This window comes from Accipiter gentilis, chromosome 30, assembly GCF_929443795.1.
Source record: "Accipiter gentilis chromosome 30, bAccGen1.1, whole genome shotgun sequence".
NCBI classification, from domain to species: Eukaryota; Metazoa; Chordata; class Aves; order Accipitriformes; family Accipitridae; genus Astur; species Astur gentilis.
The window spans coordinates 4,208,208-4,228,624 of NC_064909.1; the positions used below are offsets into that span (position 1 = coordinate 4,208,208).

The 20,417-nt window shown below is 36.8% G+C and overlaps 1 protein-coding gene across 5 annotated transcripts in view; it reads right to left on the bottom strand.

The window, feature by feature from the left end:
• Positions 1–3,348: 3,348 nt before the first annotated feature.
• Positions 3,349–20,417, bottom strand: part of SOCS5 (suppressor of cytokine signaling 5) — a 35,499-nt gene continuing 18,430 nt past the window's right edge. For 3 of the 5 annotated variants that reach the window (XM_049833732.1, XM_049833731.1, XM_049833733.1), the window contains exons 2-3: positions 11,723–11,814; positions 3,349–9,267 (exon numbers count right to left, since the gene is read on the bottom strand). In XM_049833732.1, coding sequence (XP_049689689.1) covers positions 7,645–9,255 — 1,611 coding nt within the window. In that variant the 5' untranslated portion in view covers positions 9,256–9,267; positions 11,723–11,814 and the 3' untranslated portion in view covers positions 3,349–7,644. Of the gene's footprint in view, positions 9,268–11,722; positions 11,815–15,994; positions 16,008–20,417 lie in introns of those variants that run through there. The other 2 variants (XM_049833734.1, XM_049833735.1) reach the window with 2 other exon arrangements.

Below are 20,417 nucleotides of genomic sequence, written 5' to 3' on the forward strand. Positions count from 1 at the left end.
ATGTACTTTTGACATCCAGCAAAGTCACAACACAGTTTTTCTGAGACAGACTCCTAAAATTCCCTTCTCTAGATGAAGTGACACAGAAGAGACTGATTCTAGAAGTCTTGGCTTCAGATCACCTGGTGTTTGAAACCCTTTTGTGATATTATTGTGCCTGTCATCTTTCCTGCCTAAACACTCAAAAGACTTAATCATGTAATATTTATGAACTGTGATCTCTGCTGCAAGTTTAACAGAATTAGAGCTTCATATTTCAAACACATCACTATAATAGGTAAGTTAATTCCCATAACTTTCATTTATTAATCAATTATGGGTTTACTTTAGCCAAGTTTAAGACTATTAACCTTCTGCACGTTTCAAAGAAGCCAAAACTACAAAGGCAATCTCTACATAAAACATCCAAAACCCCACAGTTTTGTTTCCAGGGTTTTGGTTTTCTGCTAGTTCACTAGTGATGAGAGATAGACTCCAAAGGAGCCTAGACTATACATATTTTTAGGAGAAATGCTCTAGAAAATATATAATTAACAAGTTAAGAAGCCTGAAATAATTCCACAGAGCAGCCCACAATACTTTTTCAGCTTGTCACATGACCGTTGCTGTGCCCAGCTATAACTCCTCACCAGCACCATTTTGTCTAGCTTTCATAATCTATAGAGTTTGCACTAATTTGCTTTAGGACTAGCTCCCCTCAGGCACAAAGGAGAAACTCTCTCAGTTTACAGGATGACAGCTACATCTGTTCCTTAGTTTGTGCTCTTGGGGGCTGTGCTCTAGAATACACAAATTTGTATCACAAAAACATGTACTCAGCCCACAACTGGGAAGAAAAAAACCCTTGAGATTTAAGTGAAAAATCGCTGAATTAAGAGCTTGCTGGAATTTCAGACTGTGATAAAACTTCTAAAGATTATAATTATCAGTGTCTGGATCTCTTCACTGAAGTATTTTAGATGCAACAGAAATGGACTGGAATAAACATAAGCTACAGATTATTTTGATCTAACTACTTATCCCTTTGACATGTAGACAACTAAGTATTTGTAAAAATATGTATTTAGAGTACAGACAAAATAAACTCATTAAAACTGCAACTTTTTGCTCCCAAATATAAAAAGAAAACAATATGGTAGTTTATACCCCATTTATTAAGATAGAGCCATCTATTACTTAATACACTGGTTGGGTAGCCATAAATCACATTTTCTTACTGTATTAAGACGCAAGACAGTTTGGCAACCAGATAACAAAGACAAGTTAGGCAGGGTGGAGAAACATTTAAGCTGCAGCAGGTTAAAAACCATCTAAACTGGGGAGACGTATACCAGCACAGTTATACAAGGTGCTGGCATTGGGCGATGCTCAGCATGGCACACTCGCCAGACAACTCCTTGAGTGCCCAACGGGCATGCCCAGGCCCCTTCAGCTGGAATGTCAGGAAAAGGTCCAGGGACCATCTGGGTGCTGCTTTTTTGGACACCTACCAAAGAGCGCATCACCAAAGCTACAGTTTTTCTGTGCAGGGATCGCATAGGTTTTTGTAAGAATGAAGGCTTCTGGTAAGAAAGTTTATAGTGCAATCTGAATAAATTTGTGCCCACAGTGTCATTATTCATTCTCCCAAAACAGGTTAGGTATAATTGTGTAGGAATTTGCTATCTCCATAAAGATATTACAAAGTAGTACTTATACAGCTAGTGACTACATAGATTCAATTTTAATAAATATATCTCTTCATGCTTTTGCAAAACTACACGTATGAAAGCAAGAAGTGATAAAGCAGCCAAGTACTTTTGTATCTTCCAAAAGCTATTAAAATTCTCAGGGCTACAAAAAAGTTAATATACCTTTATCGCACAGGAAGCACACACCACGTTCAATTTAAGAGCTGCTCAGAGAAGAACAAAACCTAATTCTGCTTCCTCTTTGCCAACATGCCACCAAGTTACAGCTCCTGCTGAGAAATCAGGGAGGTTGCTTTACTCCAGACAAGCAAGTTCAGATATGCTTCTGCTTGTCAGTGTAGCTGTGTGCTTATGAAGGAAATTTGCAATGTTAGCTATATCACACATACACAATTATGTTTGGGGTTTTTTCTACTGAAGACAGAAAAAAAAGGGTCAAACACCAGGAGCTTCACCTTATAAATATATTGTGTTGGCCCTAAGAAACCTGGCTGATAACAGCTGTAGCTTTAATGCAAATTTACAAAGTGAACATTTATTCAGCTTGAAAAGCATATACACAATAGTTACCTTAATAACAATAGATTTAAAGACAGTATCAGGTTAACATCCTATTGACAAACAATTTTTGTAAACGGAATATTTTATAAAAATAAATGGCAATGCTTCATTGCAATAACAGATTTAATATTTGCTTCCTGAAACAACCACTCTTAAATCAATATGGCAATATGCAAGCAAATTAAGGAAACACACCAGCTTTCTTTTCAGTCTTTAAATGATTGTAAGGTTAAAGGCATCAAGAGGTGGGTTTTTTCTTTAAAGAGTCTTGATTTAAGACATAGTGGGGGGGGACGGGACACGACATCTTCAAAAGCATCTTCAAGAGATCCTTACCTCATCACAAAACATTTACTTTATGTATCTTGCTGTGAAAACATTCTTTTTCTTTTCAAAGGCCACACTGGTAGCATTTTCAATTAAAAATTGAAACCAAACCTTAAAGTTCAGACATTTTAAGTCATCTACATTTAGTAGACACAACCCCATGGTCAAGGTAAATGATTCTTTGTACGGCACTATTGCAAAAAAGGAGAGCAATTAGCAGTGTTAATACCATGCTTTCTAAGAGTTAACACTTCAAAAGCCAACTGACCTGATTTCTGCCTATTGTAAGTTTTTTTAAAAAAGCAATTATGAACAAAAAAAATATAAGATCTCCTTTGATCAACAGTCAGGAGACAACTGTTTAGGCAAGTGTGGCAATAGCAGGAAAACACACACCAGTCAACTGGCTATAATATATACATACGGCTGAAGATACAGATAAAATAGTCCTTTTATTTGCAATGCATGCCATGCACAGACAGAAAGTTAAGAGAGAATTTTTAGAATTCCAATATATTACTGCTCACCAATATTAGGGTACTTCAGGTAGCTTCAAAAAAGACCATGAATGCACATATGCTTAGAAGCATCTTATTAACGTATATATATGGGCTATGTAGACTCTTGCAGGCTAAGGTTTGGCACATACATGATCATTTCACAGCACTAGGAAAATGAGACTCAAAAAGCATTTTCATAATTTTAAAAGTGAATAGTTTTAAAAGGAGACAAATAATGTTTAGAAAAAAATCACAGAAGATTCAGTTCATATTTTTCCATTAAATACTGTATTTCAAGGTAACCTTGGGGGAAGAAAAAAACACCAAACTAACCATGCTTCCTGCAGATTCATCTCTCTGGTACTCAGCAACTTCTGACTTGACAGCTTCAGTCTGACATGCAACTTTGCAGCAGAAACAAGCTTTAAAGCATTCAGCAAATATTTTGGCTTGCACACAGAAACTAAAGCAAATCACTTTTGTATCACAGAAATTCAGAATCTATCTTTGTTTCCAAGTAGTGCAGAACCTTAAATATGGACTTAAGGACCTGAGTAACTGTCACGATGACACCTAGCAAAGGCTTGAATTCATCTTACCAAACACTACTGACACTGCTTCCAATTTAAAGACTATCATTTTGTTAGCAACAAGTCTTCAAATACACACAAAATTTAAAGTACATAAATGCAAAACATGGCTTTGTAACTTACTTTAAGAGAAGCTTCATTCTGACAAGTAAATTATCTGGACAAGTGTCTACATGTCCTTAAGAGTATTTTCAGAAGAGTTATGCCTTTAAAACTGATAAAAACCCCCAACCTATAGACCATCATACACAGTCAAAATATAGTATAGTTACTTTTCTCCAATTCCATGGGGACATAAAGTTCTAAAAAAGATTTGGATTTACAGCCCTGATTTTTTAAATTGTAATTCTGTTCTACAAACAATGATCTGACTGAAGTAAAAACCCTCCATGTGCTACATGTCAATGCATTAATGACACTGTTTTATTTACACAATTTTCCAATGTTAGGTAACATGTTACATGAAACCTACAATTATTTTAATTTCCGTATTTTGGTAAACTGGAGCTGTTGCTGATTTCTAAAATATAATGATGTGTGTATTTATACACAATAAAACCACCAAGTTGTGCTAAGTATTCAAAGATCTTAATTCCCACACAGCACCACCACCCTGTTCTTTTCAAATATGGTCAAGGATCTTTGTAAGATTTTTTTTTTGCAAAATAATCCTACCAAGTGAGCCCTTTCTATAGCCCTTTCTGCAGAAATCAGAAAAAACGCAAAAGAATGCTTTACAAGATTGAGGCTCAAATACTTATCTGGCACGTAATCAAATTAGATTGGAATCATGCTAGCATACCTTATTACATTGAATCCTATTGTTAAAAAAAAATGAAAGATACATCAGTGGTTTGTGCACATCTTTTGAAGATGACGTGTAAGATTTTCTACACAAAATCAGAAGGTTAAAGCATAGTCCTCAAACGGAAATGAGGAATTAACTACTTGCATTCTCAACATACTAACATTTTAGCGCCTTTAGAACTGAAAATGTATTAGGAAATACACTGCAACTTGAGTAGTCAATGCTCAAGTCTACTATAATTCAAAAAGTGAGTATTTTTAGTATAACCACACTAGCAAGTTATTCTGTATATTTCAGTGAAGCAAAGCTTTAAAAAAGTTGTAGAGAAATAGCTCATTCCTTTTTTGTGTGGTTTAAGGGAGCAATAAATCCTCTCCATAAAGATTATTTACACAAAGGCAAGAGCAAACTTTCTGAGATAAGGGTTTGGGGCTTTTATTATTTTTTTTTTCCAAAGATTCCACCACATGATAAAAAAAATTAAATAAATGTGTTTTCCTGATCACATTGATAATGTCACAGCTAGAATCTCATCCGCTAGTTTATGACAAGCAACTGCAATGGGTGTAAACAAAAAACAGGTCCCCACATTGGGACAAAGCTTGGTTGCAGGTTGACTGTATAATACTAATACTGAAAGCGTGATTTAAAGTAAACTCATCTGGAATTCAAATCCAACTGAGGGAACAGTGAGAATGGCACAGTGAAGGTACACTTAGGTGCAATTTCATGCTGGTGACTTTCTTTCTCTTTCTATGCTTAGAGCAGATTTTAAACCAGGAGTTGCATATCCAATGACACATACACAAATCTTAAGTGACAATTAGCACATCTGTACACATACTTACATAAACTTATTATTTACATATTCTAAACAAAGCTCTATTTTAACAGTTGAAGTCTTTTAACACATGAAAAAAGATAAGCTACTACAAAGAATGCATAACAGGATCACAGATTTTCCACAAGCATATAAACACACATTTTAAAGTGCTTTCTGGGTGCTTCAGATTAACCCCTTGCAGTATGAGCTTCTACGTAGTGCCTTTCCAGTCATTACAAAAGTATTTAAACCATTCCCCTTCAGGTGCATTGTGAGTTCAAGCAAAATTACACCACCATCGATGTAAAAGTTTTAAGCTCTACCAACATAAACATATACATTAGTTAAGTTTAGATGAAGTTGTCAAATACTTTGGTTCATCATAGCTTGGGATAAATATTTGATAGAATAGAAATTGCACCTCTCCACTCTTAAGTTTTTTACTAAAAAAATACCCCAACATAAATTGACAGTATTCTTTGGTAAAAACAGGACATTTGGCCAGTTTGCGTATACTTCTATTTATTAAAATAGTCCAAAAGTGAACAAATGCCACTGCTGTACTGTCAATTTACAGGAATAACCATTCCTTACTCAGTGGGGAGTATCAAAACATTAAGCGTAGCAGTTAGCTATATAACGAGCTGAAACACCTTCAGCAACCATTTCAGGGGATCGATAATGTTTTCAAATAGTTTTTGCTTAACATTTATCCTTTACATTACAAAAACTGTAAAATGATCTATGTCTGCAGACAAGTCCATTACTTTTCAGTGACTACAGAAACATTATTCAATAGTGTACACTGTCAGGTTTCTGATAAGCATGTAACAAAAACCAGGAATAAGGTGTGCTGACCAACCAATATTCAACTGCACACTATTTGTGCATTACCTATACTAAGTACTAAGAAAAGCCTATTAAAAATTCAGTTAACTGCTACAAGTTACGTGAATATATAAAAACAGAGCAGATATACAAGTATAACACTGAACATACTGTACTTTATTAGCACAAAAAGCCAGAACAAGGCACAGCAAGCAGAAAAATACATCAATAGAAGGGTTAGCATAGCATACAAGAATAATGTTTATAGTACTTGCAGCCAAAATGTTCCCTACCTCGCACAGGTCACTGCCATAGAGAAGTAATAACATACTGTAGCAGCTGGTAAAGAAACTAGGGAGCACTCATAATTGGTATAAAACATTAAACAGGGGTCAGGGCATTCCAACAAAATTTTAGTGCAAAAATGTCCAAGACAGAACTATTTTAAGTTCCATCTCCAATTAAATAAGCAAACAGAACTTAGAATCTTGTTTCCAAGTAATCTGTTGAAACTATAATCAGTGCATATTAAAACATTTTTAAAAGCGCAAATGGAAAGTTATTTACAAATATAGTGTAACAGTACCTTTGAAACCTGACATTTATTTCAGATATGTCAGATTTTGTATTCTGATTATAATAATTCAACCACTCGTAATTTTCTCCATAAAAATATCAGACAACTTTAAATAATTAAACATTTTTTCTCTTCACTATTACCTTCCATTGTAAGTTACTAGCAGTCAGGACACCAAATTCTGTTCAGGCAAAAAAAGGCAACCTTTTGTTTTATGGCAATAATCTAAGCCCGTGTCCTGCCACTGAATAAGTAATTCACACTGGAAGGTATTTAACTGTCCAAGACAGTATTACTTTTGCTAACAATGCCACTTAAATCTCCAAGTGTTTTAAAATAGAATTACAGTACCGAGCAGGCATATTCAAGTCTTAACAATTAGGAAACCTTATACACTGAGAAAAGCATGATTCATCTATTAACATCAAAACACCATTAACTCTTAATGGACTGTTTCTAATGAACTGCTCTTCATGAAAAGAAAATACTCTCATTCACTAGTATTTGGAAACTTGTTTGTGAACTAAATTAGTACTTTGAGTACTGGAAAGTTTTCAAGAGATAATTTTAAAAAAATACTTCAAATATTAGCAAAACCACCTCTCTAATAATGCCTTTCTTTATTAGCATTACATGAATGCCCCATGGAAAATGCCTCATAGTTTCTTCATCCAATTACTACAGCTATAAAAGGGAAACAAAATATATAGAAATTAGCAAAAATATTTTCATTAGACCTTAATGAAAAACGTGCAGAATTGTGTCTGCTTATTGTTTCCAAGAGGCATCACAACTTAGTTTGATTAACAGCAGGCAGCATCTGACAGGATACTAACACTCAGCTTAAATAGGATATTGCAGAAAAGCTAGCCATTGTTGGTGCGCTTGCTGCAGTTAAACTGTAACACACATTTTCTAGAAGCTTATTCTGATTTCCATTTACTTTGTTTTTATAGGTTCCCGCTCCAGCCATCGCACCCTGACTTTTTGTTTATAGTGATACTCCTTTAGAAAGTCTTGCAACATTGAGGGTAGAGGAAGGTCATCAATTCCGTCATACGTAGTGCACCTGCAGATTACTGCCCGGCAGATATACTGCAGACTAAAGGGGAAAGTCCTGTTCAGAGATACAGTAAGTAACGGTTCAAAGAACATGCAAGAGCTAGGGTCTTTGTAGTGTTCCAGAAGCCCTGTAACAGTGGAGGAGTGAAACACACAGGGATCATGGGCATCAAAACTAAAGTTGTGATTCCACTGCTCAATGCGTGCATGTAGCGATCTGTTATAACGACGGAAGCTCACAGAGAAGAGGTAGTCCTCTTGCGCAGAATCCCTGAGCAAAAAAGTGCCTTCAGGTTTACCCTCCAGAAGTGCTTCTGCTTCATAGCGGTCCATCACACCCCAGTAACATGGGTTACCTGTGATCTGAAGTAAGTCTGGCACAAGGCAATGGATGTAATCAATCTGAGTATGCACTTTCCAAGCCCCCTGCCTGCTGATATGGCCATGGCTCTCTCCAGACGTCTGACGCTGCTTCTGCCTGCGTGACTGCAGACAAAGCGTTGTTGTGTCCTCTTCAGAGTCACAGTTCCCTGGAGATGTTATGTTTTTGTCCCCAGTCAGTTCAGTCATACCAGGGGCTAACTTTGGTCCCAATTTATATAATGGATTAACCTGTGCTGTAGCTTCAAAAGTATGTATTTGGGCATTGGGAGGGGGATCAACCCCTTCTTCAATACTAAGTCTACGTCTCTCTCTGAGCCTGTCTTCTTCATCTTCTGTGGAAACCACAGAAGGATCAAACGTGTCAAAAAAAGTTGAATGAGGACTCACAGGCGCTGTGTGTTGTTTAATCAGATGCCACTTCTGAGCCAGATCTGAGCCTGCAGGAAAAGGGCATTTCTCAAGCATTAGTTCAGAGAGATGGATCTTTCTTTTGTTAGAAAACAGATGTTTGGACTGTTTGCTGTAAGTTCTCATGGGAAAACATAGCCCAACAGTATCTTGTAGACGCTGTCGCAGAGAACGGCTACCTACTGTCCTGTTTGATACTGCATCCATATCATGGACAGAACTCACCCCATACCTTCTCTCCCTCCTCTGCAAACCACTTCGTGTTCTACCAAATCTTTTTTCAGTATCCAAGGAGCTCTGAGTTTTGGTAGAGCAGGAATGCTTCTTCTTCCCACCCCAAGGAGCATGCCGAGAATAAGAGTCCCTTCGAGCAAGTCTAGCTCCCGTGGTGACGCACGAGTCATTCTCTTTCTCAATGCTTATTTCAACAATCTGAGGAATTTCTGTGACACAGTTTTGGTTCCGCCTTGCCGAATTCTTTGAAGGACTTAAACCTAATTGCAAAGCCACGTTTTCTCTCAAAGGGCTGCTGGGTTGTTGTTGAGCCAGATCAGTTATCTGGATAGCTTTCTCTTTAGCAGATGAGCAACTACTGGAGTTTACAACCACATTTTCATTTTGGCTTCCACCCTCATGACTGAAGAGATTCTGGCACCTGTATTTGAAACTGTTCCACATCTTTCCTACTTTATCCATGGATTATGTTATCTAAATTCAAGAGGAAAAGAAATATTAAAATAAAAATATAGTTTAAGAAAATGAGGATATACATTCAGTTATCAATCAAGTTAGACTCAAGATTACTGTTAATTGAACACACTACACTTGAAAAAGTGCCCTAGTGTTTGCACGGTTATGTGGAAGTGACATGCATCACACCATTTTCACACTTGGAAAAATCACAATGAAGAAAATTTTGGGGAAATTATGAACATTTTATTTACAAGCAGGTCCTCCCATTTTTCTGTAGGCATATAGGTAGGTCTGCATAGTTGTATTTGATGCACAGGAAATATGCAGTCTAAAATTCTTCATTTTAGGAAGGATCTTTAAGTCGTATGTAAGGTATGACTCCCTGATAAGCTTCCAATAAGCAGCAGTAAAACAAATCCTGAAAAAGAACTATTCAAGTCACTCCAAATGATGAGAGCAGTTAGTAAAATCCAACAAGTGCACTGCAAATGTCCAGATACACCATCTAAAAGCAAAAGCTCCAGCCCCAGGTCAGATAAATTCCCCACTATAACTGACAAGATTAAAAAAATTAGCAAAAAAATAGAAACTGGGGGGGGCGGGAAGCATTCAGCAGTCTTAGATGAGGCAATCACCAAAAGACAAGGAAAGACAGCAAGGTATCAGCAGAATTTTAGAATTACAAAGTCTCCAATATATTAATAAAAGCCATACATATGAAACATCTTTAAAAAAAGTCTGGCTTTATTACTTAAGATATAAAAGAATGAAAGAGCCCAAGAAGTTTTTCTGTCTTTAGTAAGAGCACTTAAAAAGAAAGCAGATATGCAGCAGAAACACAACGACAAGTGAATCATGAAGATACAGTAAAAATATAAAAACATTAGCAGTGTGTATTGTGTAGTGTGCAACTACTACTTTAGAAACCGAGTTCAATAATTGGACCAAGACTGCCAAAAACACAGGACTGCCCTAGGACAGAGAAACAGGCTAATTCTGTACTTAAAGCCAGGCAATGCCAAGCTAAATTAGATCTAATTAAGTTCTGAGAGAAGTGCTAAACTTAAAGGACTAAAAGATGTCATCTTATTAATTTAACTCTTAATTAAAACTCCTCTGTTCTTTGGAAACATATTATTTTGAAGCAGCATTCCTCTGTTGCTGCATGTTTTCTGTTCACAGCTAGAATGGAATCTGAAGCAGTGATTGAATGCACAGGGTCTCATGAAATAATGTGGATGATAAACAAGTAAGCAATACCCTAGTGATCCAGTCTAGAAGTCCCTTAAGATAAAAGCACAGCTGTAAGCCCATAATTTTATAGCAGAATCCACCGAGACTCGAAGAGTCAGAGAATCAGTCTCATTTTATGAGAATCATGAAAGGATAATGAACATGAAACACCTAACTGTTATAGGGACAGCAAAAGGAGCAAAACCTTTCTTCCTCATCCCCTCCTGAGACACTTCAGCAAACCCAGCAAGCTAGGTATCTACATCCAATCGCATAAACTAAACGTTAAGAATTTAGTGTGGATGCAGCAGGGGGGCAGGGCAGGGGAGGCAGGGAAGTCAGGCCTTAACAGTCTCTGGAGATGACTGGCACAAGTTAACTAGAACACGGTGCTAATGCCAATCTGAACACCATCCAAGTAGTTATTAAAGAGGGACACTCTTGCAGAGAAATGTTATACATAGAAGATGCTACAGAGTTCTGTGCATACATAAAAGAGAGTAAGCAAAGAGCAAGGAACATCTTCCTGATTAAAACAAAATTCCTAGATTTGTTTTTTCTGGAATTGTCTGGACCAAGCTGGGGGACTGGGGGAGTTCCAAGAGCAGCAGAACTAATAAAGTAAAATCATGTACAGATTTGTAGGAACCATATAGCCATGTATCACACCACTGCAATAACACAGCTGTTTGTGGTGTCTCAGAATACCCACACTGACCAGGAGGCAGCATATACTTGCTGGCTGCCAGCCTGTCAACACAGTATACATAAAGTTGACTTCTACCCACTTTTCTCTGAAGTTGTACATTTCTTTCTCTTCCTAGTCACAGGGATGTTCAAAATTTGGGGGAAAGGAAAAGGAAGAGAGAGTATGGAACCTCCATTCCCTTGGGAAATCAGGCTAGAAACAGTACATGTCTTTGTGACAATGAACTGGAATTACTTTTCTAACCAAACAGTCATACACTATTCAGTGGTGTCTTTTATTCTACAATTGCTCATTATTGCTCTTCCATTGCACTGTTAGTCTAGAACATCTTTAGACTGTTAGATGGGTGGAAAAAGTTCTCTATGCTTGCCTAGAAAGCTTCAAGAACAAAGAAAAAACAAACAACCACCCCTACCCACCCACAAAACCCCCACCATACTGGCTTGACAGACTGTACTTTTCAAAAGTTAAATTTAAAAGGTTAAGTACTTTTTGTCATACTCAAGAGAATATAGATACCCTTCTTACCCAGAAAAGCATATGAGTCACTGTATCTTGTCTTGAGAATATACCTCAACACAAACTTGCTAGATTCCTTCTCCAAGTTGTGGACATGATTACTACAAAGAGAAAACCGGTATTTTTGTTAGTTGTTAGAATATCTTTTTAACTTAGATATTTACAAGTAGTCACTGGTATCAAAGGGAGATTTTACTAATTATATCTTAAATATGTGCTTGGAAATGCCTTTTTAATGCATATTAACATAAAAAAAAAGCTTCACAGAACTTTCTTTTTCATCTATTAACATTTGTCAAATAGAGTTCAGGGGAGGACCCTCAAATGAAGCTTTTGAGAACCAAGAGCAAAGCCACAGCATCTGGATTATTGAAGTGCCAGGCACAAGGGGCATACTCAGGCCTGTAAAAATCATTTCCCCACATTTTGGTCTCAAGTCCAAAGCAGTGGTTCCCAAGTTGTGGCTAGCAGTGCTGTCAGATCACCTCATACCGCCTCTCCTCCTTGTTTCCAGCTGCTACATCACATCAAAAGGCAGCTAAAAATACACACTTTTCTAATATTACTTTTCCAGGTAAGCAACTGCTGTACTTGCCACAAGGATGTTACATGATTGTGAAGCAAGAGGAATATGAACCATGATTCTAAAAATGGGAAAGTGGAACACAAGACAAGTTTTTTAATAAAAGAATAGGTCAGCACTTCACTAAAATAATCATCATTGTTTTTCAGAAATCCAAGAGGAGTTGAGAGATTTAGTATGCTCACACTACTGTCGGAAATCTAACAGTAACAGGACAGAAGAGAATAATTTGCTTCTCCACACTAGAACCAAGCCCAGGACAGGAGTAAGAGTTAAGAGAAAACATTGGGAACTTACGTTAAAGCCTTACATGCAGAACAGGAAGAAAAGAATTCAAATATGATGCATATTTACTGGAATAAAAAAACCCTATGGGTCTGAACAAACACCAGGTGAATATTAAAAGTTAATATTCCTAGGCAGAAACTCCAGAGTAATGTCAGGAAAGTACTAAACATTATTAGTTTCCATTCACTTCTGGAAGCACTAAAATTGCTGAAATGTTTTTAAAGTTAGCCCATGCTACCACTATGAAGGATTCCATGGAAGTAATCTTTCTAGAGAGTAATAGAGTTACAAGTACAAAATTGTAGTACAAAAAGATTAAAGCAAAAGTAAAGTTCTTTTGCAACTTCAACATGTACACTCATTTCTTTTTCCCTATTATGTTTCTAGTGAGTCTACAAACACAAGACAGTAACACCAACTATAATTGGTTCAGAGCAAGTCCTTAATAGAGCAAACAAAAGGTTAAGTTGCCAGTATAAGGGTTATACAATTTTCAATAAAGCCTTACTTAAAACAGTAGGTCATGCAGGCCTCTGAAGACATATCTGCATTCCAAATAAAAGCAGTAATGCTGTTTTACTGGGCACAGGTGGCAAAGGGGCTGCTAACTAACCATTTTGACCCACTGAATACCTAAAAAGGATATGGAAGCTTATCTTGAAATTTCATGCTTAATGGTACTTAACTTTATACATCATTATTATTCCTCAGTTCTGCTCAGAAACATGAACAGTCAATGTACTGCCTATCACCTCACCATTGCTAGCCAGCTGACACAGCCTGTTGGACAAGCTGCCGGGTGGCTCCAGGAGGGAGTGGTTGCTTTGGGAACCATCCTTTGCTAATGGAAAACAGTTTCTTGAATTTGGGTGACTGTCTCAGTTAAACCTCTCAACCTTGTATTAGAATAAAACTTGAGTCATTGGTAAAGTATTTAATATTCAATCTAGTAATTTTAAATTAGTTTAAATCAATGTGCAACAGATGTGTGGTTTCACAGTTTTCTTGTAGCAGAGCTAAGGTTGACAAAATACAAATTACTTCTGAACTGGCCCTAAAGCCATCCCGGTTTTACAAAGGAGCACTGCCAAGTGGATATTTTAGCCTTAAGAGAAAATAAATTTAATTCAAAAAAATCCACAAAGTGAATTCATCAGTTTTTAGATTTTCTAAGAAAAAGAAAAGTTATACTAATGTTCCTAAAGCTATCTCTTTTCAACTAAAAAGTATTTCTATCTGCTTTAAGCTGCCAGAAGTTACCTTAAAGAAATAACAGGTAGTAAGCACTCTTCAGGGATTACAGAAGCAATGAACAGTAGTATCTTAACACTATATTCCCATTTGCAGTAAATTTAGAGACATTCAAAGCCATGAAGTTTGCATGAGTGTAGTCTTCAAGTATTCTGAGTGTACAAATGATGAAACTACAAAGAGAGCTAGGAATACCATTTGTGTAATAGGATTTAAATAAAGACAACAGCTACAACCAGTTGTAATCCTGAAATACCACATATTAATAGATTACTCTGAAAACTCAGACTACTCTTTCCAGAAGTGTCACAAGATCTAGCTGGAGCTTTCTGCCTGTGACTTCCTCGGATGAACATTCAAAGCCAAGGTCGTACTCTGTCCTAAAGATGATACACTTGTTTCACTCTCACAGTGTTACCCAATTTAAAAATTAGTTGATAGGGTAAATTACATTCAAAATATTAACGCCTAAAAATGTACCATCTTCACAAAAGCTGATATACTGCATAAGGTATGACACCTTACAAAACAGGTATAGTATGCTTATTTCAAAACCAAGAATCTACAAAATTCCTTGTTTTGGTACTTTCATATGATAGCAGCTTCAAAACATTGAAAGATAACAAGGACAAAACATTGAAGGAAAACAAAACCAGGCAATTATTACAAGTCAACAAAACCAATAACCTGAAAGGGGAGGGAAAAGAGGGGAGGGAGAGAAATCACAGTCTCTCTGCTCCTTGCACACTGTTTAGTTCAATGTTAGTACGAGCCTACAAAGGCAAGCAGGCTAACACATTCAGTGATGCTGGTGCGCATCACCTTGGACCATGGAGGTAGAAGTAAAAGGAACGGAGGGAGACTACACTTCTACTTGGATTGTTCCTTACTTTTATATTATTCACTCAGCAGTGATGAGACACTCTATTATTAAAGACATTTGCTTCCATTAAGGTATGCTTGCTGAAGAGGTTAATGTCCAATTTGCACATAGCCAAATGCCTGCTATAGGCTACTGCTCCTAGGGATGCACTAACAAAGCTGCTCACATAAGCACTCCTCAACCTTATTCAGTCAAAATGAATAAGGGTGGCAAACACCTACCATTTAAAGTAACCCACTTGAGGAAGGAAGAAAGGGCAATACTAAGGATTACAAAGCATTCTCCTCCCTTCCAACACACATTCCAGAAATAATGAATTACTACTGTAATACTAGAGACAACATTTCTTAAAAAACAAGGAATATGTTAGCTTAAGCAGAACCATACATTTTTCTACACACACACAAACACAAATGTGCTCACTGCAGACAGCTTGAAGAACTGATTTGGAGGGCTGGAAGAGGTGGCTGTTATTTTTTTTAACTATACAAGGTAAAGGGGCCAAGTGTCTCAAATGTTCATGAAAGCCTTATTAGGCCAAAGTGCTACTGTTTTTTTTCCTAGCAGGCTCTGATAATTTGGAAGTGCAGTTGTATAGGGAGAAAGAAGAATCTGAATGTCTGAATACCCAAATCAAAACTCAAAGCTGCCAAGAAGAGGTAAAGAATACCAAGCTGTAATTCCAACAACACACAAAATTGGTGTAAGTCAGCACTTGCAACCAAAAGAAATGGCGTCAGCCTCTTCCTGGCCACCTGTGCTGGTGCAGGAGGTGGTCTGTACACCGTATGGCTGCCCAGTCAACCAGCTCAAGGAACTGATCCAGACTAAAATGAATTCTCAGGAAAAGTCTCAATCATTTACTCCATCTGGTTTATGACTTCTGCATAAACACTCATGTTAACACAAGGGAGGAGCAGATGAGGAGGGAGGAAGCAGCAGCCAGGGCAAGACTGCTTCCTTCCACAGTACCACTGGTTAGTTCTACTCATGATATTGAGATGGCTACTTTGAAGAGAAATCTCAATCTGAAGCCTACATAATAATCAGCTGCGGGGCTCTGGCTGCAAAGTGAGATATTAGGACTCTATTTAAGCTGCTGCTTTGAACATTCAAGTTGAAAGTTCAGCCACTGAAAACTTTTACTTCAAAAATAAAATATTGAGTTGGCTTGATGAGTCCTTCTAAAATACAGGGAAAGCGACAAGTTTCAAGGGCTTAAGCTGGCAGACTGTCAAGTCAAAGAAAAATAACGATATTTTGCCATTATTCCAACCTGAAAGTAAGAAGTAATCTCCTCCTCTCCTTGGTGCAGATTCACAATGAGCAAAAAGCAGTGTTAACTTGGATAGCTGATGATCTGCCAGTTTCTTTCCAAGCAGCTACACACTGGTGACTTCAGTTAAAAAATATCATTCCAAGATATTTTGAACAGTGGGATACATCCTTGTAGCCCCTTACTAGGCTTTGGGGTTTCAAGAAGAACAATGTCAGGACTACATGTGTTCACATGTTAGATTAGAAAATACCGTAGAGTTGCCATCCATTTCTGTTCAGAAAAATCTAAAATCACTTAAACAGAAAAATATCAATGGAAGAGGAGAATGTGAACAACACTGAACTAAAAATAGAGAGACAGTTTTTTCTGGAGTACTCTTTTCCATGTACCTACACAAGTCTAGTGGATAATAATACAACCATCATGAACAAAGCTAGCATTTCTAATTATATAAGGATCACAGAAATACACATAGCAAACATAAGTTTCAGATACTAATACAGAAATAATGCTATACAGATCTACTGGGAACTCCGCATACTGATAGATATCTATGATAGAAGCTCTGCCAGTTCAAGACAATGATACATATTAATTCTAAGTAAAGACACCCTCAAATCATTTAGGCAGTATCCTGATGGCCACTCATACTAACATGTAAATCCACACAAGTAACATTAAAGAGAAGCAGTTCCCTTTAAATTACCTCCACACACCCTAAATAGGCAACTTTTACTTTTTCAAATGATTAGGTGAAGTTACAAGAAAAAGCATTAAGTTAGCAAATTAAGATACCCACTACAGAAAAGAACTCTAGGTGACTCGCTGAAATAATGTTTTCTGTACTGCTATGTTTAACTCTCCTCAAACAGAAGCTGCCAATATACTTTTTTTAAATTCATGTGGGCAGAATAAATGGCTCCAGTCAGTGTTCGCGTTCAGTATGGCAGCCCTCTTGATGACCTCTACAAAAGCCATAAGTACTCTGAGAAAAAGTTATGGAGCTCTCCCCTAGTTGGGCAGAATTTGTTTCTACTTTTAAGGACACTAATGAAGCATATCCTTCTCTGTCAAGTTCTAAAATATAAAGAGGTCTCAAATTGTTACAATGAGTGATCTAATGGTTATTCAGATGTAATTCTTGGGAGTTCTGAGTTAAAGAAAAACATACCTTAATAGCTATGCCTCACTAAAGGCAAAGGAAATTTGAAGCAAAGTTGAAAAGATGGGTCAATCATATCCCACATCCTTAAGTAGCTCAGTAGAAACATCCAATTTAAGATATTTTGAAAACAGAGCATTTCATTCAATTGCAAATTGGCTATTTTGCAAACAGATAGCTCCTCTGTTCTGGGATCAATTTATACTGTTTTAACAGTCTTATTTGTTCTCACTACATTTTTCAAAACCTCAACAGCCTGCCTAATGCCTCTCCCTGACCATAGTACCCTTGCCCCCCACCAGCTTACAAGCATCTCCTTTACATACAGAGCTCTTCTCATGCATCCAGCTACTTCCCATATTTCCCTTCTATCTGACCAAGCAAAAGATCATATGCTCAAATACAAACTAGCTAGCTGCCACCTCTTAAAACTGATGAAAACAAAGTTCTACTTATCCTTCTCTAGTGATGTATCAACAGTGGTGACTATATAGGAAAAAGCAGTATTGCTATTCATGCAATTTGCAAGACGTACTAAAAAAAAGCTGCCCTTCTTTCAAATTTCAGTGAAATAGACCCAGAAGTTCAAAAGTTTCTAGAACCCCAACAACTGAGAAGAGTGACAGCCTAAGCTGTGATTTCTTAGGAACTGCAATTATGAAGTTAGTGTTAACCTGAAAACTAAATGTTGTTACCTGCACTTAAAAAACCCCAATATTCTCTTGCACTATGAGTTGCTTAGGTCAAAACTTTGCCATTTCTGATGAAAATAAAAAACCCACTGAGGTTTATGGATAGCACCTGTATTTTTTGTTCACTGCTAACATTACTGGAGCAAAGCACTTGATAGTAGTAAGTTCATACACACGTAAAAGACAAGAAAACTCAGGAAAATTCCACAACTAAAAACAAGCTTCTCTTTGCAGCAACATGAATTACTTGAAATATTTAAAAGTATGAAACATTTAGTTATAATTTATAGTATAACTATATTAATGGATGACCTGTAAATTGGTCAAACTCCCTCATGCCACTGCAATACTGAAGAGAGATTAAACTTCAAGCGGCCGGGGAGAAAATTGCTGGACCAGCCTGGTGTCTTATCCAGCTACAGCTACATTCTACATGAAGAAGTTGGTGGCCTGGGATAGACAGTTCTGATAGCAACCACAGATCTATAAAGTGACCTTCATTATGATTTAAGTCCCAAGCTACATTCTTTCATGCCAGAATTTTGACAAGTAAACTCTCACTATAGCACCACTGGCAATTTTAGTTCAGTTTCTGTATGAAACATGTTTTCATAAAACAGAAGCATACTGGAATAACTGCAGAATGAGACCAGGAGATTTAACCTGCAAAGTATCTGGCAAGCAAGGAGTTAAAATCCTGCCTAAAACTACCCCACAGCTGCTGTCAGCAGTCAGGCTTGTCAAGAGAAGCTCTGGGCTGTCTTGACAAGACTAATTGGCAGCATGCATCTGGTTCCCTAGGCTGGTAAGGGGTAGGTAAAAGAATATAAACCCTGCAAAGAAGCAGCTGGAAAGCTGCCAGCAGGTCTAGCCTGTTTCATGTTTTCACTTTGATCCACAGGCAACTTTATCCGAACTATATCCAGTTAAAGCTATCAGAAACATTTTTCTGCAGTTTTCCAGCTGAAAGGAACCTGTGCTTTATGGTTCTATACCTGCAAGCTCTGCCACTGAGCACCCACCAAGCCTTGCTGTGCAGGGTCACGCTGCGGCACAGCCAACTGCAACATCAATGCTATTACTAAATTGCAGTGGAATTGAACTGATGGTTTTCAAATGCCACCAAAAATTAACTAAAGGCATTCTTATAACTTTAAAATTATGGACTAATATGCCAGAAAATAAAAACTAAGACTGTCCTGGATACTCTGTATATTGGACATATAAAGCATGTGCAATGACAGTTTATGATACATAGCAAATTACAGTGCATCTTTAAGGAAAGGAAAAAAAGTAAAAAAACCTCAACAAAACAAAAAGTAAAAAAAAACAAAAACCCAACAACAAAACAAAAACCCCACAGCATTCTGGAAACTAGCTAAAAGTAGACTGCATGAACTATTTCAAGTAGGACTTCCAATATATTTTGACCTCTACTAGGAATCATGATTTCAGTGAATTTGAAGCTTTCTGAAATTCTGCCCTTCGGTTTTTTGCAATATTAAAATTCAAGTTAAAAAAAATTTAAACATTAGCCTTGCAGGTTCAGCCCCTGAGGTAGGGAAGTTTTTCTTAAGAGTAAGGGAAAAAATATATCAGTTTGTTAGCTTAGCAGAATTTTATATTACTGAACCAACAAGTGTCTAATTTATAAATATTTATAGTTTGTATGTGTCTATATATATGAAATATATACATTGATATATTTCAGATTTTAATTTTTTTTTTGCAAGACAGTTTAAGTATAAATATTGAAAAGTCAGAACTAAATTTCTTTAAAGCAAAGTGCTCAGCAGAGACTTTATCTATGCCTCTGCCAAGTTTCACATTTTAGGTGGTTTACTTTTAGCTTGCTAGTCAAGAATTCCAACAATGTACAGTAGCACAAATATTTCCAGAACATTATTTAAATAAACAGAGATTTAGAAGTGTTAAAAGGCAAAGTCAGTACTCATACATAGTTCTGTATGAAAAATATTCCAATCAATAAGTGTTAATGCAGAGTTATGGTGGTTGTGAAAACAAGAGACTGTAATGGAACTGCTTGATACCACTGGTATCACTAGAACAAACTCACCCTAACAGCCATGGAGTATGCCACTCTGTTTTTAATTGAACATGTTATATAAATAATTGCACCATTCCTTTAACTGATAGTGATGTTAAACAGTACTCATACAAAGATCCATTAGCAATCTTTAAAAAGAAAAAGCTCAGGGTAACGAGACTATAATTTACCAAGTTTAGAGTTACTACTCTAACAATAACAAAATATGTTTCTTAGAGTGACAGCACAGTAAAGGATCCAGCTCTTTGCAATACTTTCTCTCCTTTTGTGTTCTGCACCTTTACACAAAAAAGACTAATGAGTAAATGTAGAGGCTCTCTTGGTCTCTAGTCATGAGCAAGGAGACATCTATGTTTTTAAGTTAAAAAAAAAAGTAACACTTTTCTCCTGCCATGCAACACAAGAACGCTCATGATTTAAAACATAGTATCAAGATGTACCATGAAAGCTTCAAGCAAAAAAGTTTAACTCTTCACATTGTCAAAAATGTAAGACTGA